Source organism: Bos grunniens, chromosome 15 (genome assembly GCF_055505025.1).
Source record: "Bos grunniens cultivar Pamir isolate PY7600 chromosome 15, Bosgru_T2T1.0, whole genome shotgun sequence".
NCBI lineage: Eukaryota > Metazoa > Chordata > Mammalia > Artiodactyla > Bovidae > Bos > Bos grunniens.
In genome coordinates this window covers 56,822,168-56,846,132 of record NC_141179.1, presented here as the reverse complement: position 1 = coordinate 56,846,132, position 23,965 = coordinate 56,822,168, and the positions used below count along the sequence as shown (strand labels likewise).

The 23,965-nt window shown below is 38.6% G+C and overlaps 1 protein-coding gene across 9 annotated transcripts in view; it reads right to left on the bottom strand.

Annotated features, from left to right (window-relative positions):
* Positions 1-23,965, bottom strand: part of ACER3 (alkaline ceramidase 3) — a 161,765-nt gene that overhangs the window by 82,391 nt on the left and 55,409 nt on the right. For 6 of the 9 annotated variants that reach the window (XR_015142194.1, XR_015142195.1, XM_086340893.1 and 3 more), the window contains one exon: positions 2,458-2,510. The exons of 2 other annotated variants lie outside the window; for them this stretch is intronic. Coding sequence is in view for 4 of the 7 variants with exons in the window: in XM_086340893.1 (XP_086197019.1) it covers positions 2,458-2,510 (53 nt within the window). In the remaining 3 variants the exon portion in view is untranslated. Of the gene's footprint in view, positions 1-2,457; positions 2,511-23,965 lie in introns of those variants that run through there. One more of the 9 variants, XM_086340900.1, reaches the window with a different exon arrangement.

Sequence of the window (23,965 nt, the reverse complement as noted above, 5' to 3'; positions counted from 1 at the left end):
TTGGTGATGGACAGGGAGGCCTGGCGTGCTGCGATTCATGGGGTCACAAAGAGTTGGACACGACTGAACGACTGATCTGATCTGAAAATCACTGCAGAGGGTGACTGCAGCCATGAAATTAAAAGACCCTTGTTCCTTGGAATAAAAGCTATGACCAACCTAGACAGCATACTAAAAAGCAGAGACATTACTTTGCCAACAAAAGTCCATCTAGTCAAAGCTGTGGTTTTTCCAGTGGTCATGTATGGATGTGAGAGTTGGACTATAAAGAAAGCTGAGTGCTGAAGAATTGATGCTTTTGAACTGTGGTGTTGAAGAAGACCCTTGAGAGTCCCCTGGACTGCAGGGAGATCCAACTAGTCCATCCTAAAGGAAATCAGTCCTGAATATTCACTGGGAAGGACTGATGCTGAAGCTGAAACTCCAATACTTTGGCAACCTGATGCTAAGAACCAACTCATTGAAAAAGACCCTGATGCTGGGAAAGATTGAGGACAACAGGAGAAGGGGACAACAGAGGATGAGATGGTTGGATGGCATCACCGAGTCAACGGACATGAGTTTGAGTAAACTCCAGGAGTTGGTGATAGACAGGGAGGCCTGGCATGCTGCAGTCCATGGGGTCGCAAAGAGTCAGACACGGCTGAGCGACTGAACTGATTCACTGACTTTCAAAATCCCACCTAACTTTGCAGAAATTGATAAATGCCAGGGATCCAAAATACATTAACCAATTTTTAAAAAGAAGAATAAATTTGGAGGATTCACAGCTCCCAATTTCAAAATTTACTACAAACCTACCTGAATCAAGGTACATATAGGTCAGTGGAATCAAGAGTCAAGAAATAAACTCATAAATTTATAATTGATTGATTTCAACAGGGGTGCCACGACATTTCAGTGGGGAAAGAACCTACATATCCATGATACCACCAACAAAATCAAGAAATTAACATAGATTAATTACTACTACATAATCCTCCAATCCCATTAAATTTTTCTAAGTGTCCCAATAATATCATAAGTATAAGCGCACGCGCACACACACACACATGCACACACATATACATTCACAGGATCCAGTCCAGAATTATGCAGTGTATTTACTCCTCATGTCTTTTTAGTCTCCTTCAATCTTGAACAGTTCCTTGGTCTTTTCACTTTATGATCATGGATACTTTTGAAGATTACAGGCCACTTGTTTTACAGAATGTCACTCATATTTTAATATAGCTGTAATTAATAATTCATAGACTGTTAATTAAACAGGTTCTTCCAGATTAGCACTATCCAATACAGTAGGCACTAGGCATATGTGGTTACTGAGCATTTGGAGTAATCTATACTGAAATACTGGAGAAGGCAATGGCACCCCACTCCAGTACTTTTGCCTGGAAAATCCCATGGACGGAGGAGCCTGCTAGGCTGCAGTCCACGGGGTCGCTAAGAGTCGGACACGACTGAGCGACTTCACTTTCACTTTCCACTTTTATGCATTGGAGAAGGAAATGGCAACCCACTCCAGTGTTCTTGCCTGGAGAATCCCAGGGATGGCGGGGCCTGGTGGGCTGCCGTCTGTGGGGTTGCACAGAGTCGGACACGACTGAAGCGACTTAGCAGCATACTGAAATACACTGCAAGTGTGAAATATATACCCAATTTTAGGCTGTGAGACATTTCATTAATAGATTTTTATATTATATGTTGAAATAATAGCAATACTTTGGATATACTGAGTTAAAATATATTATTAAAATTAATTACACCTATTTCTTTTTAATGTGGCTTTTTAAAATGTGACTACTAGAAATTATACAAGTAGTTCACATTATTTTTTTTTCAAATATATTTTTTAATTGAAGGATAATTGCTTTATAGAATTTTTTTGTTTTCTGTCAAACCTCAACACGAACCTCAACATTATATTTCTATTAGACGGTGCTATTCTAGAAGTTTCTGGGTTAGTAATGGGGAACAAAGAGGTTAAAAGATTCAGGACAACCTATACGGCCCCCTTGGAGCAAGGACAGTAAATATAAATCCTAGCATAGCTCTAAAACCCTGCTAGTTAAAGGAACCAGACCATTCAACTGGACACCGTAAAAGAGACATAAGGGAACATAGCAGCTAAGAATAAGAATACATTGTTTTGGTGAGGATGTCTGCATGGCATTTTACTTTCTAATCCTGCTCTAAAGCCATACGTGCCTTAACAGAGGTGGTCAAAAACTCATACTGCTCTTGCTTGGTTTCTCTCTGGACCACTTCTTTGCTTGCCTCTTTACTTCACTTATTCAACCTGGATCCTTTGGCCTGAAGTAAAAACTCTTGGGATTACAGATCTCATCTTTTTTCTCTTGTCTCAATATCACCCTCTAGAAATTCGCTCTTTCCTAAAATATGAAGTGTCTCTGGATTAAGGGAAATAAGCATTTAGTAAATTTTGTCATTACTGACCTGCATTTCATATTTCAGAGTCATGTGGAAGCACCAGGATCCCATTCCTACCACTGAAATTAAAACAAACAAACAAACAAACAAAAACAATTAGCATGAAATTCTTTGTAGGGGGCCAGAGTGACTTGAAAAAACAGTAAGACATTTTAAAGCACTGAGTTTTAAGAACAAATTTATGAAATCCTGTGGCAAGATATACCAGACCCTGCCTAAGCTCTATCTATAATTGATGAAATTTTGGAACAGGAAAAAAAAAAAAAAACAAGCATAAATTCTCGTAAATTCCCTCCAGTAAGTGATTTACTAGATTAATCAATATTCTCCATTTTTTTGCATAAAATGTATTATGGATGCTAGGGGTAAGTTTTAATGCTCAGAGCTGGTTAGCTACTCTTCAGTACTTCTTTGTATTTCTAATCCAAATAGTTGAAGTATATGCTTAATAAGAACCAATCAGTTATGTTTGTTTGTTCCCAAACTTGTTAATGCCACTGCATTTAGTCAACAGAAATATGACTGCAAAAAGACAGCTACTGTTTCTATAAAAACTATTTAAAATATTTCAAGAAATGTTTAAAACAGACAATAAAATTGAGTTGCTAATAAAAATTGCTCTTGATATCTATAGATACATGTTACAAATTGGGTAAAATTCTATATTCATGTCTCGAAGTTCTTTCCAAGTGCTTCTATTTTAAATAAATCGTTTTCATTTTAAGGTTTAAAATTTTCTGTTTGTTTTTCAATGCAAAAAAGACTAATCAGAACTATAGGGTACTATATTCAAAGGCCATGATCTGCATCAAATCATTGTCAAAGATTATACCACTATGCTTCAATTAAAATAAAACTTAAAGAACAGGTATATATATTTTTCAATAATTATAGCTTTGACTCTTTAAAAATTAACAGAATAAATATCACTCCTGATCACATCTGATAATCCAGCTTCTACTGTGATGAAGCTCAGTTCAATAAGCCTTTACTGAGTTCTTCCTATTTGCCAAATTCAACTACAGACGCTGAGGTACAAAGATAAGATCCAGTCATTGGTCTTTATGAAGCATACAGGCTAATGGGAGAGACAAGCATACAGGCTAATGGAAGAGACAGGCCGATAAACAGAAGATACCAGTACGTGGACAAATGGGGAGGAAAAAAAAGATTATTGCATAGAGTGAACTTCCTTGGTGGTTCCGCTGGTAAAGAACCCGCCTCTCGATGCAGGAGACATGGGTTTGATCCCTGGGTAGGGAAGATTCCCTGAAGAAAGAAAAGGCAACCTGCTCCAGTATTCTTGCCTGGAAAATTTCACCGACAGAGGAACTACAGTCCACAGGAGTGGACATGACTGAGAGTGCAGTCCACACGCATGCACACATGCACATGCACACACACACACTACCATAGAAGCACAGTCCTTGGGAAGAGTTGGACACAACTGAGAGGAACACACACACACACACTCTCTCTCTCTCTCTCTCTCTCTCTCTACCAGAGGAGCACAAAAGACGGCTCTTACAAAAGAAGCCAGAGAAAGCAAGAATGATACCAGAGGAATCTGTCTCAAGGATATAACAGTTAGCCCAACAAACACAGTAAATATGGATGTTATCAAATCATTTCAACAAAGCCATTAGGGAAAGATTTTAAACCCTTTGTTACTCTTGTTTAAAAAAAAAAATCAGTACCGATATTATCACATTTTTTTAGTGCTCAAAAGGAGATGATAGAAGTAAAGAGTTACTGAACTCATCTTACTAAGGAATTGAGGAAGTGGGATGGTGGCTGTCCTTTTTCAAAGGAGAAATCACAAAATTAGATAATTAATGGCAGGAGAAAAAACCAAACCTTGTGAGCTATTTAAACTCATACAATATACTATAAAGTAAAAAAATAAAAATGAGGTGGATGACTATTTATCCTGAAAGGCAGACTGGCCTCTTAATCTATGTCTCACTCAAGGGCTGTTTTTATCCAAACATTTCCAAATATTCTCTTGTCACTGTTTACTATATCACATTAAAGCCTGATCTTTAAAAAAAATCTCTACAGTTTATTCCCATTCAAAACTCCATTTAGAGTGCAAAGAAATAGAACAGAATATCACCTTTCACAATAAAATATTTTATATTTTGCCACTATAAAGCAAACCACCAATTTTTGCTAAAATGTATTAGCTTTATTGAGATGCAATTCACATGTATGTGTGCATGCTCAGTGAAGTCTGACTCTTTGCAACCCCATGGACTATAGTCCTCCTCCTCTGCCCATGGGACTCTCCAGGCAAGAAATCTTTCTACTGATCTCTACTCCACTGATCTTTCTACTGTCTATAGTTTTGTCTTTTCCAAACTGTCATACAGTTGGAATCATACAGTAAGTAGCCTTTTCAGACTGGCTTTTCACTTAGTAATATGCATTTATGGTTCTTCCATGGCTGTCCATGGCCTTATATACCACAGCTCTTTCTAGTGCTGAATAATATTCCATTGTCTGGAGGTACCACAGTTTATTTCTTCATTCACCTATTAAAGGGCAGATTAGCTCCTTTCAGGTATGGCATTGTGAATAAACCTGTATCTGTGTGCAGGTTTCTGTGTAAACAACAATTTTCATCTCTATCAGGTAAATGCCAGGGAAAGTTCGATTGTATGGTGAGAGTATGTTTTGTGAGAAACTGCCAAACTGTTTCGAAGTGGCTGTGCCATTCTGCATCCCTACCAGCAATGAATGAAAGTTCCTGTTGCTTCAAAACCTCAGTTCCTTTTCAACAGATATTTACGGGGCGCTTAACAATGTTCCATGGATCCCAGCCTTATCTAACTCAATGAAACGAGGAGCCATGCCGGTAGGGCCACGCAAAACAAATGGGTCATGGTGGAGAGTTGTGAAAAAACATGGGCCACTGGAGAGGGAATGGCAAACCACTTCAGTATTCTTGCTTTGAGAACCCCATGAACAGCATGAAAATGCAAAAAGATAGGACACTGAAAAATGAACTTCCCAGGTCGGTAGGTGCCCTATTATACTACTAGAGATCAGTAGAGAAATAACTCCAGAAAAAATGAAGAGATGGAGCCAAAGTGAAAACAACACCCATATGTGGATGTAACTGGTAATGGAAGTAAAGCCCAATGCTGTACAGAACAATATTGTATAGGAACCTGGAATGTTAGGTCCATGAATCAAGGTAAATTGGAAGTGGTCAAACAGGAGATGGCAAGAGTGAACATTGATATTTTAAGAATCAATGAATTAAAATGGACCGGAATGGGCATATTTAATTCAGATGACCATTATATCTACTACTGTAGGCAAGAATCCCTTAGAAGAAATGGAGTAGCCCTCATAATCAACAAAACAGTCCGAAATGCAGTTCTTGGGTGCAGTCTCAAAAATGACAGAATGATCTCTGTTTGTTTCCAAGGCAAACCATTCAATATCACAGTAGTCCAAGTCTATGGCCCAACCACTAATGCCAAAGAAGCTGACGTGGAACAGTTCTACAAGACCTTCCAGAACTAACATCAAAAAAGATATCCTCTTCATCATAAGGGGACTGGAACGCAAAGTAGGAAGTCAAGAGGTACCTGGAATAATAAGCAAGTTTAGCCTTGGAGTACAAAATGAAGCAGGGCAAAGGCTAACAGAGTTTTGCCAAGAGAACACACTGGTCATAGCAAACACCCTTTCCCAACAACACAAGAGACAACTCTACATACAGACATCACCAGATGGACAATACCAAAATCAGATTGATTATATTCTTTGCAGCCGAAGATGGAGAAGCTCTATACATACTCAGCAAAAACGAGACCAGAAGCTGACCATGGTTCAGATCATGAACTCCTTATTATTCAGACTTAAATTGAAGAAAGTAGGGAAAACCATTAGATCATTCACTTATGACCTAAATGAAATCCTTTACGATTATACAGAGGAAGTGACAAATAGATTAAAGGAATTAGATCTGACAGACAGCATGCCTTAAGAACTATGGACAGAGGTTCATGACATTGTACAGGAGGCTGTGACCAAGACCATCCCCAGGAAAAGAAATACAAAAAGGCAAAATGGTTGTCTGAGGAGGCCTTACAAATAGATAAGAAAAGAAGAAAAGCAAAAGGCAAAGGAGAAAAGAAAAGATCTATCCATCTGAAGAATAGCAAGGAGAGATAAGAAAGCCTTCCTAAGTGATCAGTGCAAAGAAATAGAGGAAAACAATAGAATGGAAAAGACTAGAGATCTCTTCAAGATAATTAGAGATACCAAAGGAACATTTCATGCAAAGATGGGCACAATAAAGGACAGAAATGGTATGGACCTTACAGAAGCAGAAGATATTAAGAGGTGGCAAGAATACACAGAAGAACTATACAAAACAGATCTTCATGACCCAGATAACTATGACAGTGTGATCACTCACCTAGAGCCAGACATCCTGGAGTGCGAAATCAAGTGGGCCTTAGGAAGCATCAATATGACCAAAGCTAGTAGAGGAGATGGGAATACCACACCACCTTACCTGTCTCCTGAGAAACCTGTATGCAGGTCAAGAAGCAACAATTAGAACAGGACATGGAACGATGGACTGGTTCCAAATCGGGAAAGGAGTAGTACATCAAAGCTGTATATTGTCACCCTGTTTATTTAACTTATATGCAGACTACATCATGTGAAATGCCAGGGCTGGATGAAGCACAAGTTGGAATCAAGATTGCTTGCCGGGAGCCAGTGAGGCATTCCACTCGTGACAAAGGTCATGAGGAAGGAGGCTCGGCAAACGCAAAGGCGGGATCGAGCTTCAGGAGTCCCCCCGGATATTCTATAGCATCTACCCCCCAAAAACCAGAGTCTGCCTACTTTATTGCTTTGTGCTCTCACCTCTGACTTTACTGGGGGCTGTCCCCCACCACCATCTCGCTCTCTCTGTCAAAGAGTTAACTTACAGCTCCAATTAATAAAGTTCCTGGGCAATTAGGAGTGTTTAAATCCAAACCCCTCAGATGTCTCTCTAACTCGCCTGACAAGTTTACCCGGACTCCTACAGCTATGCATACGATTGTTTACAGTCTCCCAGCCTCAAGAGGCACGGGAAGCTTAAGATATTCAAATAGCTTAGAGCCTCTCAGAGAGTTAGAAACTGTCAGAATAAGACTAGTAAAGGATTTCATTGATGAGTCAATGTTTGTTGCCAAGTTTTCACATCCCCTGAATTGTATCCTTGAATATGTATTAATTAATAGTTGGTATGTAGAAAAAATAAGTAGTGGCCTTGGTGTTAGTAACTTTAGACCCTTAAGGTAATAAATTCTTTTCTTTGTTGTAAACCCATTACACATCCGCCCTATAGGAATGCAATTTTATCTTCGGAAGATGGCGCCAAACCTTAAAATAATTACTCTTAGAGAAAATAAGTCTTTGTTGATAAGTCCTTGTCAAGAGTCATAAAATGTTAGTAGGCCTTCTGGCCAGAAGATGATGTAAATCACCTAAACCATTTGTATACGATAAATTTGCAGGAAAGAAACCCTGGTTTTTGATAAGAATCAAAGACTGCTGACTTTGCATCCCCTATTATCCTCTATGTGTAACTTAGGGTATATAAGCCCCCGTTGAAAATAAAGCTACAGGCCTTGCTCACCAGCGCTTGGTCTCCCCATATCATTCTTTTCACATTCTGGCTGAAGTCTCCATCTGGAGCGCGGAACCCACCATGCTTACTAATTATGCCTGGGCTTCTAAGACCCACTCGAGAAGGTGTCTAGGGTGAGACACCTTCCGCTATTCGAGAGGGCGCCTGCGGCCTACGTAAGTGGTGCAAACTTCTTATCTTGAAGTTTTATTGGTCTCCCGCGTAAACCAAGCTACTCAGCCTCTTTTCTCCACTGAATTTTCCTACTGAGCTATCTTCATTCTATTACTCTTTATATCTTTGATAAATATGTAAATAGTCGCCGACTCCGTCTCCCCTTCGAATACCCTGGATCAGCCGGGGCTGGACCTCAGCAATTGCCAGGAGAAATATCAATAACTTCAGATATGCAGATGATACCACCCTTATGGCAGAAAAAGAAGAGGAACTAAAGAGCCTCTTGATGAAAGTGAAAAAGGAGAGTAAAAAAGTTGGCTTAAATCTCAGAAAATTCAGAAAACTAAGATCTTGGCATCTGGCCCTAGCACTTCATGGCAAATAGATGGGAAAACAGTTCAAACAGTGACAGACTTTCTTTTCTTGGGCTCCAAAATCACTGCAGATGGTGACTACAGCCATGAAATTAAAAGACGCTTGCTCCTTGGGAAGAAAGTTATGACCAACCTAGAGACCATACAACAAGGCAGAGACATTACTTTGCCAACACAGGTCCATCCAGTCAAAGCTATGGTTTTTCCAATAGTCATGTATGGATGTGAGAGTTGGACCATTAAGAGAGTTGAAGAATTGATGATTTTGAACTGTGGTGTTGGAGAAGACTCTTGAGAGTCTCTTGGACTGCAAGGAGATCAAACCAGTCAATCCTGAAGGAAATCAACCCTGAATATTCACTGGAAGGACTGATGCTGAAGCTGAAGCTCCAATACGTTGGCCACCTGATGGGAAGAACTGACTCACTGGAAAAGACCCTGATGCTGGCAAAGATTGAAGGCAGGCAGAGAAGGGGACAAGAGGATGAGATGGCTGGATGGCACCACTGACTCGATGGACGTGAGTTTCAGCAAGCTCTGGGAGTTAATGATGGACAGGGAAAGCCTAGCATGTTGCAGTCCATGGGGTCGGAAAGGGTCGGACATGAAAGAGCAACTAAACTGAACTACCAACGTTTCACGGCAGTTGTAGCTCAGTTAGTAAAGAATCTGCCTGCAGTGCAGGACACCTGGGTTCGATCCCTGGGTTGGGAAGATCCCCTGGAGAAGGAAATGGCAACCCACTCCAGTATCCTTGCCTGGAAAATCTCATGGACAGAGGAGCCTGGTGGGCTGCAGCCCATGGGGTCACAAAGAGTCAGGCATGATTGAGCGACTAATACTTACCAACATTCCAAGCATTTCCACTGGGATAAAGGAGTGAATAAGAGATATATGTTTCCTGTCCTAAGAACTTTTAGGAAGACACTAAAAATATGAGAGAGGCCATTTCAAAGCTAATGGAGACTACGCAAGGGGGTTATACTACCTCGTCTAGTGAGTCAGAAGAGGGATATCAGGGGAAGTAACACATGGAGTTAAATAGGTGAAAAGAACTTTTTAAAATGAGATCATTCTATGTAGAAGGATCATCCAACATAAAGGAATGACAATGCACTTAAAGATGTAAAAGAGCTTGGCTTCAACTATAAACATTGTTGCATCCAGTGAGAATATTGCCATGATTTGCAGGCAGTAAACTGAGAAGAACTTTTAAAGTCATGCTATGATTTGAACTGCATCCTAAAACACAAAGTAAGTCTTTGAAAAACTACATCCACATACACAAATACATAAGTGCACACACAGATGAACAGGACTGACTTTTGCATTAAAAAAATATCACTGTGGTTACAAGGCAGGAAAATGTTTACAGGAGTAGTTTCCTAACTTTGATAGCAAAAAAAATTGTTTAGGAACTCCATATATGTGTATTTATTTATAAATTGTATACACACTGCTGTGTTAAGATACTACATATATTTTTAAACATGTAAAATAGAAAAAAAATTTTTAAATGATATAAATAAATACAAATAGAGGAGTTACAGCTTTCTTCCTGCACCAACAGATCATTTTTCTCACTACCTGGGGAATGAGCATCCCACTTGATGACTGTCAGTTTTAATGATAAAGACTAAACTCCTTGCAAGGCATACATGGAGCTTCCTAATTTGGCTCCATTCAGTTCATTTTACCGAACTTGTAGTTCAGTTACACCTGACTGCTTACTTCTCTCATCTCAACACTATCATCTTCTAATCTGTTCTGCCTTTGTTCACAGCTTACCCTGTTCTTTCAGCCTGGAACACTTATCCCTTTCATTATTTAATCCTACCTGCCTCTGGTGGCTCAGCGGTAAAGAATCTTCCTACAATCCAGAGATGTGGGTTCAGTCCTTGGGTTGGGAAGATCCCCTGGAGAAGGGAATAGCAACCTACTCCAGTATTTATGCCTGGGAAATCTCACTGACAGAGAAGCCTGGCAGGTACATGAGCTTGCAAGAGATAGACATGACTTATTGACCAAACCACCACCACCTGCCACTAGCCTTTGTCTCTGCTTACTGAAATCTCATGTAACTTCTAGATCCAATTTATTTTGTGATTTTCATTCCTTTCAGCTTTTACCTTGTCAAACAATTTCAAACTTTAGAATGTTGAAAGAATAGTCTAATGAACTCCTGTATATGCTCTATTCAGATTTACCAACTTTAATAATTTACATATGCATATATAAATTATTATCTTTCTGAAACATCTGTGTAAACTGGATGCATCATGTCCCTTTACCTCTTAATACTTCAGTGTATATCCCAAATCCATTTTATTTATTTATTTTTACAACTCAAGCAGGCAAGATTTACTGGGCAAGCAGTAAGCAGAACCATTTTGAGACGTGAGAGTAGACCAACCCCTACAGGAGTAGCCCTGCCCCGTTTTGGCTTCCCTCTTTTATATCTCTTGTTCCCTCCCCTGAGCAGTACCTGCCAGATCCATTTTAAATGGCACGTCCTAACTTAAATCTTCCTCTGTTTTCTCCCCAGTTAAGTCAACCATACAAGGCATCTAAGAAATAATGTTTGGCTACACCAGTAGTTATCAGTTTTTGGAAAACACTATTTTGCCTCAAGATCTTTACAACTGCTAGGACCTTGTCCCAGAAACTCCTGATTCAGTGGGTGTGCTGGTACCTATATTTTAAAGGCCTATCAATGACTTGTTGAACCTTCAAAGTGAAAGATCACTGTTAAATTCAAAGATTCTAAGACAAAGTATGGTCCAGGTTTCTATAGTTCACTAAAGAATCTCCGACTCAATGGACATGAGTTTGAGTAAACTCTGGGAGTTGGTGATGGACAGGGAGGCCTGGCGTGCTGTAGTCCATGGGGTTGCAAAGAGTCGGACACGACAGAATAACTGAACTGAACTGATAGAATCTCTAGAAGCTAGCACAGAACCAGGCACATAGAGAACACTTATTAAGTGTTTGGTGACTGGTTGATTTTTTTTTCTTTATCCCTTTTTTTCTCTTTTTCCTTCTCCATGATCTAGCATTTCACATTAAAGTAAGAATGTGTGTATGACTAGTAGAGGAAAATGAGGAATGAATTGAGAAAATATAACAGGAGAAATAAATGAGTATCGAAGAGAAAAAAAATATTATTTGGGAATAATGTGGACAACAGAACAGAAAGCCTTGCCTGGCAAGGTAACATCTGAGTCAGAGAGATTCACAGGCAGAGAAAACGCAGAACAAACACACAGTTTGAGTCTAAATATTCAACCTAAAACAACGCTCTGATTCTGTGTGAACACTGCTGATTCTCACTGTTATATGTTAGTGTTCTGTGCTGCCATCACCTCAGGCCCAGGGCGCTCCTCCCCTCTGTCCCCACAGCAGCACGCCTCTTCCATGCAAAGGCCAATTGGGCTCTTGTGGTCTAGGGCACCACCTGGTCTCTAAGTACTTCATGTTTTATCACTTTTCTCTCCTGTATCACCATCGCCACCTGGCTAATGGACTGTGCACAAAGTCTCTAATACCTCCTGTCCCATTTACCTGTGCTTCCTCACTTTCCAGAGTTTTCAAAAAAACTGCCTCCATTTCCTCACCTCTCTTCCCCATCCCTTCCTCAAATCTATTCACACCACTGAAAAAGCCCTTCTCTCTTTTTATCCTCCTCAATCTCTTAATAGTATTTAATAAGCAAGACGTGTTCCGCTCTAGTTTTCTGTAACACCTTGTTCTGCTGGTTTTCCTATCTTGGTGTTGCTTCCTCATAGGTTCTTTTGTTGGCTCCTTCTATCCTTAACATGTAAATCAGGGTCTGTAAATTCAAGTGCCTAGAGAGATATTTGACTAAAACATGCTAAGTTAAAAAAAAAAGTAAGAAACAGTGTGGAGACTGTGCTTAACTGGACAGACCATACTAAAGAACAGAGCTTAGGCTGATTGCTCCTGCATAGAAATACAGGCTTAGTGATGCTGCATTTTCAAATTATTCAAGAGAAGGCAAAAATCTGAATTTTTATGGGAACTCTCAATTTTCAAATATGGGAAATTAAAGCATTTTAAAATTTTAAATATGGCAATTAAAACATGTCAGGATGCCAGATTCTGCCTTTGGTGATGAACCTGTGGTATTTATGTTCATCTTTGGGCTTTTTTCTCTCAATATATTCATCCTCTTGGGGATCTCATCAGTTCCCATGGCTTCAAATACCAATTATAACAATGATGTCTACACCTCACCTCTAAAATTCCAATGCCATGTATTTAAATGCCTACTTAGCACTTCATTTAGTGTCTCACAGGCATTTTAAACTCAACATAATCAAAACAATGCCAGATTTTCTCTCTACACAGTTGTCCAAACTGGAAACCTGAAAAGAAACTTTGAAAATCTTTCCTTTTTTCCAACTCCCACTTTTAATCCATTAATGAGTCCAATAGGCATTAACTCCAAAATACATGCTGAGCCATCCACTTTCCATTCCAATCCCAAAGAAAGGCAATGCCAAAGAATGCTCAAACTACCACACAAATGCACTCATCTCACACGCTAGTAAAGTGATGCTTAAAATTCTCCAAGCCAGGCTTCAGCAATACGCGAACCGTGACCTTTCAGATGTTCAAGCTGGTTTTAGGAAAGGCAGAGGAACCAGAGATCAAATTGCCAACATCCTCTGGATCATCAAAAAAGCAAGAGAATTCCAGAAAAACATCTATTTCTGCTTTACTGACTATGTCAAAGCCTTTGACTGTGTGGATCACAATAAACTGTAGAAAATTCTGAAAGAGATGGGAATACCAGACCACCTGACCTGCCTCTTGAGAAATCTGTATGCAGGTCAGGAAGCAACAGTTAGAACTGGACATGGAACAACAGACTGGTTCCAAATAGGAAAAGGAGTTCATCAAGGCTGTATATTGTCACCCTGCTTATTTAACTTATATGCAGAGTACATCATGAGAAACGCTAGGCTGGAAGAAGCACAAGCTGGAATCAAGATTGCCAGGAGAAATATCAATAACCTCAGATATGCAGATGACACCACCCTTACAGCAGATAGTGAAGAAGAACTAAAGAGCCTTATGATGAAAGTGAAAGAGGAGAGTGAAAAAGTTGGCTTAAAGCTCAACATTCAGAAAACTAAGATCATGGCATCCTGTCCCTTCACTTCATGGCAAATAGATGGGGAAACAGTAGCTGACATTATTTTTCTGGGCTTCAAAATCACTGCAGATGCTGATTGCAGCCATGAAATTAAAAGACGCTTACTCCTTGGAAGGAAAGTTATGACCAACCTAGATAGCATATTGAAAAGCAGAGACATTACTTTGTCAACAAACGTCTGTCTAGTCAAGGCTATGGTTTTTCCAGTGGCCATGTATGGATGTGAGAGTTGGACTAGAAAGGAGGCTGAGAGCAGAAGAATTGATGTTTTTGAACTGTGGTGTTGGAGAAGACTCTTGAGAGTCCTTTGGACTGCAAGGAGATCCAACCAGTCCATCCTAAAGGAGATCAGTCTTGGGTGTTCATTAGAAGGACTGATGTTGAAGCTGAAGCTCCAATGCTTTGGCCACCTGATGCGAAGAGCTGACTCACTTGAAAAGACTCTAATGCTGGGAAAGATTGAGGACAGGAGGAGAAGGGGACGACAGAGGATGAGATGGTTGGATAGCATCACCGACTCTATGGACATGGGTTTGGGTGGACTCCGGGAGTTGGTGATGGACAGGGAGGCCTGGCATGCTGTGGTTCATGGCGTCGCAAAGAATCGGACACGACTGAGTGACTGAACTGAACTGAACATCCACTTTTCACCAATCTCCACTGATGCTATCCTAGTCTGAGCCACTATCATCTCTCACTTGGGCCATTGCAGTAGTCTCTGTTGACTGGTTTTCCAGCTTGCACTTTTACTGTCCACAAATAGATTCTCCACAGATAGTCAGGGAGATCTTTTAAAAACACAAATAGGATCATGCCACTCTCCTGCTAAAACCCTCCACTGGCTTTTAGAATAATATCCATACTCTTCACTCTGGCCTATGGTGAGACCCAACGTGATCTGGCCCCTGCCTAAATCTCTCCAACATCATGTTCTGCTACTTTCCCTCTTAACTACTAATGAATATTAAGGGAAAATCAAAAAGTAAACAGATAAAATATGATGCATTAAGTGCTGTGATAAAGATATGCATCGTATTCAGTGGGTCATCTAATTCTATCAAGTGGCTGAGGAAGGTTTAAAAGGAAGGCTTTCTAGAGAAAATGACACTTAAACTGAGTCCTGACTGACATACACGCCAAGTTCACCAAATAAGAGGTTACAAGCAGAGATATAAAAATATATACAGTACTAAAAACAGCTAATAGGCTGATACAGCTTAAGTATAAGGTACATGTGTGAGAGTTATGGAAAATGAGACTTGTTAAGGCAGAGAGTCCAGATTAGGACCAACTTGCCTAGAAATATAGATTTTGAAATAGGTTATCTCATTCAAAGAGAAAATGGTTGAATCAAAAGAGGCACACTCGCCTAAAGAGGACACTGGTAAAATTTAGCTAGTAAGCCAGTTTTCACCAGTGACAAACTACAATTTATCAGCAAGTACATATTTTATAACATATTATTCAAATTGACACAAATAATAAATTCAAGAATAGGAAAGTTGAGTTCTTTTAGCTAAGAAACAAATGCTAAATGTGTAAAAGCAAAACAATACTCATTGATCCTTGAATTATACAGATTAGAAATTTTGACAATATTTTAAAAAAGAATCTAAGCATTGTCCTTTTCTTTCTTTTGCAAAATAAATGATTCAATCACACAGAGAATAAAATATTTAATTAATGTAAGGGTGACCTAGCCAACATTTCATCATAGTCTCCCTTAAAAAGTCTGAGACATCAAAGTGAAAATAAAATTCACATTTTTAGGAATTGTCTAGAGCATTCCGAAAAACAAGTAACAGGGAAAAACAACTTTGCTGACATGGTTATGGCTATACGTAGTGAAAACTGAGGCAGTCAAATTAGTAATGGAACCAGATAAAGAGGTCAAATGCACCAATATATCTAGTTAGAATTTTCTAACTAGATGTTCATACTCACAGCATTTTACCATGGTTTAAAGAGTCTCTCAAGCATATAAACAGAATTTCACCAGGTTGGAACCTCTTGATTCAAATATTTTGGTATGCTACCATCTTTTTCAAGGTTACAACAGACTACAGATATGTTCTGATACACATCTCTTTAATCCATTTGACGTCTGACCACACTGAGGAAACAGTGTACAACTTAACCATCTGAGTGCTCAGAAGCAGGAAACTTTGGAAGATGTGACTATGGCAGAACGGTCAGAGATGTAAAATTACTAGGTTTGAAGATGGGGGAAAAGGGACCAAGTTAAGATGGAAAAGACAGAGTATGTGGGCAGCCACATAAACTGGAAAGGACAAGGAAACTGACTCTCCCCCTACAACCTTCAGAAAGGAACACAGGCTCTCCCCCAACAGCCTTCAGAAAGGACAGATATGTTGACATTAGCCCACTGAGACTTGTATTAGAATTCTAGTTTAAAGAAATGCAAAATAATAAACCTATCCTTTTTTTTGGTACTTTGTTAGAGGAGCAGTAGAAAACCAATACAGGGCTGATTTTGAATATGTTTATTTAAAACAAGCATTAGGTTCTTATTCCCTCTCATCTTAACAGCAAGTTTTACTGAGATCTATTAGAAAAATAATGAGAGGACATTTTTTGTTTTTCCACTGATCTGTTATGAATATCTCTTCCTTTCATAAAATGTACACATTTGGGTATAATATAGCAGAAAAATAAACAAAAAGGAAGAAAAAGATAAAGGGACTAGGTAGTTCCAAAGCAGTTATAAACGGGCAGGTAGACTAAAGTGAAATCTGGCTTACTGGAAGAACTGGCAGTTGCTCAGGGACATGGGATGTTAAAACGTAATGTTTTTCACTCTTACCTTCCCTCATTCTTCTTCATTGCACTTGGCACCTTTCCATCATAACACCACACTGTTAGTACATTGTTGCTGCTGTTTAGTTGCTAAGTCAAGCCCAACTCTTTTGTGACCCCATGGGCTGTTCATGGGATTCTCCAGGCAAGAATACTAGAGTGGGTTGCCATTTCCTTCTCCAGGGGATCTTCCTGACCAAGGGGTTGAACCTGCAACTCCTCTCGAGTTTCCTGCATTGCAGGCGGGTTCTTTTACAGCTGAGCCAGCAGGGAAGCCCTTGTTAGTGCACACTTAATTATAAATTTATCAGATTAATTTGTTTCCCCTGCTAAACTCTAAGCTCCAATGAACAATGGTTTGAGAGCTATGTGTGTGCTAAGTCACTTCAGTCATTCATGTTCAACTCTTTGTGACCCCAAAGACTGCAGCCTGCCATGTTCCTCTGTCCATGGGATTCTCCAGGCAAGAATACTGGAGTGGGTTGCCATGCCCTGCTCCAGGAGAAATTCCCAACCAGGGATCAAACCCATGTTTCTTACGTCTCCTGTAGTGGCAGGCAGGTTCTTTACCACTAGCACCACCTGGGAAGCTTGAGAGTTATAACTAACACATAACTAAGTATAACTGACTTTTAGTAAAAATCTGCCGAATAAATTAAAAAATTACTAAAATAGGCTCTGAGCCAGAACACAATGACCCCTGTAACAATCTGCTCCTAATATACTTCTACACAACATCAAAGTTCCCAATTCTTTCTGCAAAATTTCCCCCAATGCCAAAAAGTTCATATCAATTAAGTAGTTATTATAGATTTTTGGTCATAAATACACACAGAAATGCACTGATTAATACCTCTAATACTTCTTTAAACAGTCGTGGAGAAAGGCATACTTGCCTTGCTTTGACCTTCTAGGAATGCTTCTATTCCTAATGCTAGCTTCAAGATGGATCTGTGTATCTTACCATGTTAAGACAGGATTTGTGAATTCTTATTTCCTTGAGTTTTTCTTTTTAAATTAGAAATGGTTGCTGAATTTTGACAATGGCTTTTACAACATCTATGGAGATAATCACGTAGTTTTTCTTCTTAAATCAATTAATATAGTAAATAGAATTAATGGATCTCTAAAATTTGAATTATCATCCATTCTAGAGACAAACTCCAGTTGTCTTGGTGTATTATTTCCCTAACGTGAGACTACATTCTGTTTACTACTTACTACTTTTTAAAAGAAGAAAACAGAAAGATAAATTTACATAGCTTGTTTAATAACACAATTCCAAAAAAGGCTTTTAAAACCAGAAGATGTTTTGTTCTTTAAGTTTGTCACAAATTCATTTGATAGCAAAGCCTGACTTAATTGGAAATGAGGCTATTTATAGTGATTATTAAGCCTAGTTAGTATGAATATTTACATGTTAAGCAGCAATATGGATATGTTCACCTGCAGGGTGCTGTCCCAGGTTTCAGCAGGCTTTATACTATACTAGCAAACATAGTCTATTAATTTTCTAGAATTAAAAAACAATCTGAGTTCAGAAATACTTCTGGTCCCAAGGGTTTGGATAAGGATCTGTTAATATATATTAGTGATATAATGGAAAGAAATTAAAAGAAAGAAATTGAGCTCATGGGCTTTCTCTGAACTTCAGAGAGTGAATTCTATGAGGATGACTTTCCATGAAGAGATACTGATATAAAGAGATCTGTCTAAAAATTACCCCCTAACATTCTTCAGTTAGAAGAAGATTACAGGAAAAAATAATCCAGGAAGTTATGCTCCTCCACACAGTCACAAGAATACTAGAAGAGGGCAGATTACTATATGTAGAATAGTTTCTCCAAACATCGTATCTGTATAGAGATCAAACAATAACTTGAGGTCTTTAAGTTGCAAAGGAAATCACTTAATAAAGAATGGATCCAGGCTTCCCTGGTAGCTCTGGTAAAGAATCCTCCTGCCAATACAGGAGATACAGGTTCGATCCCTGATCTGGGAAGATCCCACATGCTGCAAAGCAACTAAGCTTGTATGCCACAAGTACTGAGCCTGTGCTCTGGGAGTTGCAACCACTGAGCTCACGTGCCTAAAGCCCATGCTCCACAAGAGAAGCCACAACAAACAGAAGCCCATACGCGGCAATTAGAGAGTAGCCCCACTCACCGCAACTAGAGGAAAGCCCACACAGCAGTGAAGACCCAGCATAGCCAAAAATAAATACATAAAATTAAAAAGGATAGATTTCCTCTCTCTGTATACATATATATATATAAGACACAGATCCTTGCAAGAGAGAATAAAAAATCCTCAAAATCAGAGAGACAAATAAGACTTACCTAATCTTGAACAATTAGGAGTGGTTGTTTGGATTCTACTTGTCAAGGACAAGAGGAAAAGTAGCTGCATTCTTCTGCAGAAGAGTCTCAGCACCTATACATGCTACCACTGATATAAAATGTTCTCTCTATATTTATTCTGCTCTACTATTTTCTTTCTTCCTTCCACACCACCTCTGAGATGTAGGAACTAAACATCCCTTCTTCTCTCACACAATATGCACATTCCTCCATGTCCTGTGTCCACTGGGTTTTATTTTTTAAACAAGAATTGAGATATACCATCAAATTCACTCAGGCTAAGTGTACAGTTTTAAGAATTTTAGTAAATTTAAAGAGTTGTGCTACCATCATCACAATCCAGTTCTATGAGAATTCCCTCAACCCCCAATTTCTCTTATGCCTATTAGCAGTCAACATCCACTCTAAATCACAAGTAACTAATTATTTGCTCTTCATCTGTATAATTTTACTTCTTCTAGAAATTTCATATGAATAGGATCATACAATCTGTCGTCCTTTGCATCTTTTGGTTCCTTTCACTTGGCATAATGTTTTTTTAGGTTCATTAATGATGTTATATGTAGCAGTAGTTCGATCCTTTGGTTTGCTAATAATTTACATAGGATATTTGCACTGATAATCATGATATTAGTTCTTAAATTTATTTTTATGGCATTTTATTAGGTTTGCCTCATAAAAAGAATTTGGAAGTCTTCTTTCATTATCTATGCTTTGGAAAAATTTATGTAGCATTGGAACTATCTGGTCTTTGAAAGTTTACTAGAACTCTTTGAAACTATCTGGACACAGCACTGCTTGCAGAGGAATTCCTTAATAAGTTACTCTATTTCCTAAATAAAAATTAGCTGATAAAACTTTCTATCTTTTGGATCAATTCTGACAAATTGCATTTTCCTAGGAAATTAGCCAATTCTAATACATGGAGGTTTTAAAATTCTTGCTTTTGTTTCAGTGGACATTTCCTCTTTGTCATTTCTTATTTTTTAAAATATTTTATTCATTCATTTATTTTTGGCTGCACTGAGTGTTGGTTGAACCATGTGGGCTTAGTTGACCCACAGCAAGTGGGATCTTAGTTCCCCGACCAGGGATCAAACCCTCATTCCCTGCATTGGAAGGCAGCTTCTTAACCACTGGAACATCAGGGAAGTCCCCATTTCTTATTTCAGTGTTCATGTTTGCTTTTTTAAAAAATTATTGATTCATTTATTTTTGGCCATATGAAATGGCATGTGGGATCTAAGTTCCCTGACCAGGGATCAAAACAGCATTCCCTGCACTGGAAGCACAGAATTTTAACCACTGGACAGCCAGGGAAGTCCTTGCTTCTTTCTTCTAAAGTTTGCTAGTTGTCTACTTTTTTCTTAAAAAAATAGATTTTGATTTGTTAATTATATCTACAGTTTTCTGTTCTCTATCTTGTCACTTTCTGCTTTTATCTTTATTTTATGGTCTTTTTCTTGCCTTTAGAGTTGGGATTTTAATTAATTTTTCACTTTTCATTTTTATCTTTTATTATTATTTGTTTAAGCCTATGGATTATCCTCTGATGGTGGCTTTATATAAATCTCCATAGATTCTGATATGCAGACTTTTTTTTGCAACTGTATTTTAGGAATCCTGTAATTTTCATTTCTATATTCCCTTTCAACCAAGAGTTAGTAGAAGATTTAAAATTTTAAATAGCAAGAGTTTTTTTATGGTTTGAATTTGTTGTTAATTTCTAGCATGGATGCACTATGACCAGAGGATGTTGTTTTAATATTTCTACTTAATAGAACTTACTGTTTTGTTTTTATAAATGTTCTATGCATACTTCAAAAGAGGATATATTCTGTTCTCAAGGTGTAAACTTCAGCATAAAGCCATGCTGCTGCTGCTGCTAAGTTGCTTCAGTCGTGTCCGACTCTGTGCGACCCCATAGACGGCAGCCCGCCAGGCTTCCCTGTCCCTGGGATTCTCCAGGCAAGAACACTGGAGTGGGTTGCCATTTCTCCAATGCATGAAAGTGAAAAGTGAAAGTGAAGTCGCTCAGTCGTGTCCGACTCATAGCGACCCCATGGACTGCAGCCTACCAGGCTCCTCTGCCCATGGGATTTTCCAGGCAAGAGTACTGGAGTGGGGTGCCATTGCCTTCTCCGAGCATAAAGCCATAAAATCAACTTTACTGGTTATGCTCTTTAGGTCTTCCAGATATTGGTTGATATATTTTGTTCACCTCATTTGTCTTGTACTGAATTGTAGCATATTAAAATATTGTTATTCTATTTTACTAGACCATATAATGTCCATACACTATTCTTTGGTCCTTATCCTATCATTGTTTTAATCTTAGATTTATAGTTAAATGTATTAAAAGTTCATTATCAGACATTTTGCCCAAGTCTGCCTAGTTTTCTCCTAGTTGAATGAACATCGTTCTCCAGACAACACAGTCAATAGAGCTTTCTGTACTGAAGGTGATGTTTTATATCTGCACTGCCCAACGTGGCAGCCATAAGCCATATTTGGGTACTAAGCACTTGAAAAATGGCTAATGTGACAGAGGAACTGAAATTTACATTTTATTTAACTTTCATTTATTTAAATTTAAACTGCCACATGTGGCTGCTGCTGCTGCTGCTAAGTCGCTTCAGTCATGTCCGACTCTGTTTGACCCCATAGACGGAAGCCCGCCAGGCTCCCCCATTCCTGGGATTCTCCAGGCAAGAACACTGGAGTGGGTTGCCATTTCCTTCTCCAATGAGTGGAAGTGAAAAGTGAAAGGGAAGTCGCTCAGTCGTGTCCAACTCTTAGCGACCCCATGGACTGCAGCCTACCAGGCTCCTCCATCCATGGGATTTTCCAGGCAAGAGTACTGGAGTGGGGTGCCATGTGGCTAGCAGCTACTAAATTAGACAGAGCAATACTCATGGATTCATCTGGAAGGAGTCATGTGTGTAGTTTTCAATGAGTACTTGTATGTTTAAAACTGTTTTTCCACAACCTAGATACCTGAAAAACAATTTGGTTAGGATATAAAATCCTTGGTTTGCACTAAAAATGCAGTTACACTGATGCTTTTCTTTTTTATGTTGCTGAGGTCTAGTGCCAGTCTAATTTTCTTGCCCTTATGAGTAATCTGGTCTTCTTCCCTAGAGCTGTGAGAATTTTTTTTTTTCATTTTTAAAATCCAGTAATCTTACTAGTCTTTTTCAGAGTTGACCATTCCAAGTTAGTTTTACAATACAAAAATGCACCTTTCAAAATCTAGATTCAGGTCTTCTTCCATTTTCAAAAAGTCATCTTTCAAATTATTTTTAAAACTATAGTTTTAAATATAAGATCTGTATCATTGTTTTATTTTCCTTTTTCAGGAACTTCAATTAAATTATATTGAATCTTCTTTGCCTATCTTCCATTTCAGTACTTTTTCTCTTACTCTTTATTTCTTTATCTCATTTTCATTCTCTTGCTGTGTCTTTTTCTTTTTCCTTTCTTAAACAGTCTTTATTAAATACTCAACACGTTGTAATTCAGGATTCATTTCTTTCCTAAGTTTAATCAATTTAATTTTATTTATTTTGGGAGGTGAGGAAGCTATTTCCGTTAATATTTTTTAATTAATTTTTATTGGTGTTATTAGTTTTTAAATTTTTATCCATTTTTGGTTTGAGGCTAATTCAGTTAGGAATATCGTGCTGCAGTTTCTTTCTGCTTTATAATTAGTAGTGGGAAAAGAATAACCACGAATCAAAAGGTATTGATTCTCATTTTCTGTTTTCTTATTACAGTAACTGCATAGATGCAGACTGACTTTGGTGGGGTCTATTTTGTGGAAAGAGTAAAGGTTTGGGGTGGCTTAAAAGATTCCTAGTTTGAGACTGCCCCCTTCTGAATAAAGAAGGTTACATTCCCTTTTCATATATATGTGTTTGTTTTGGGAGCAGGGGGAGAGGGCCAAGCAGGGAGAAGGGTCTAATGTATTTTAGTTATTTTGTTTCAGTAGGATCTTAATTCCTGCCTCTAACTTCATTCTTTTCCAACACATCTCCAAAGGCTATCTCCTTTCCCAGAAGCAATACCTTTTCAAAACTGCCACATGAGGCCTCACATACTTTCAAGTCTTTTACTGTGTACTTGCCACTACTATGATTTACCAGCTCTTAGAATGTTTTCAGAAATATTGCATTTATCGTGAAACTTTCCCTTTCTCTTGGTGTTTTGTCAGACTAAGTCCTCAAATCTTCTCTCCTCTTTTCCACATAGTTTTTCAAACCTCCCAAAGTCTAAAACATTAAAGACAGTTCTGTTAGAATTTGGTATTTATTTCATGTTTAAAAATTATCTGAAGTTCATAGTATTCTTTTTCTTTCAGTAAGGCTGAAAGTGTGAGCTAAAAGTGGCTTATTTACTTTCCTTCTAATCTGTACGGTTGTCCACAAGGATGAGAGGACAAACTCTAAGGTCAGTATTATTCTAAGGCAACTTGGAAGTCCCTCAAATCTTTTTATTCTGTTATTACTGATTGTGATTTGTCAGTATTTTACAAACATTCTTAAAACACCCCAGGAAATAAAGCAAAGGGTTAAGTTTGTGAACAAGTCTTCCTACTGAAGATCAATCAAGTAACTTTCTCAAAACACTACATAAGAGACACAAAAATTAAACTCTCTCATCAGTTCAGTTCAGTTGCTCAGGCGTGTCCGACTCTTTGTGACCCCATGGACTGCAGCACACCAGGATTCCCTGTCCATCACCAACTCCAGGAGTTTATCCAAAATCATGTCCATTGAGTCGGTGATGCCATCCAACCATCTCATCCTCTGTCATCCCCCTCTCCTCCCACCTTCAATCTTTCCCAGCATCAGGGTCTTTTCAAATGAGTCAGTTCTTCTCATGAGGTGGCCAAAGTATTGGAGTTTCAGCTTTAGCATCAGTCCTTCCAATGAATATTCAGGACTGATTTCCTTTAGGATGG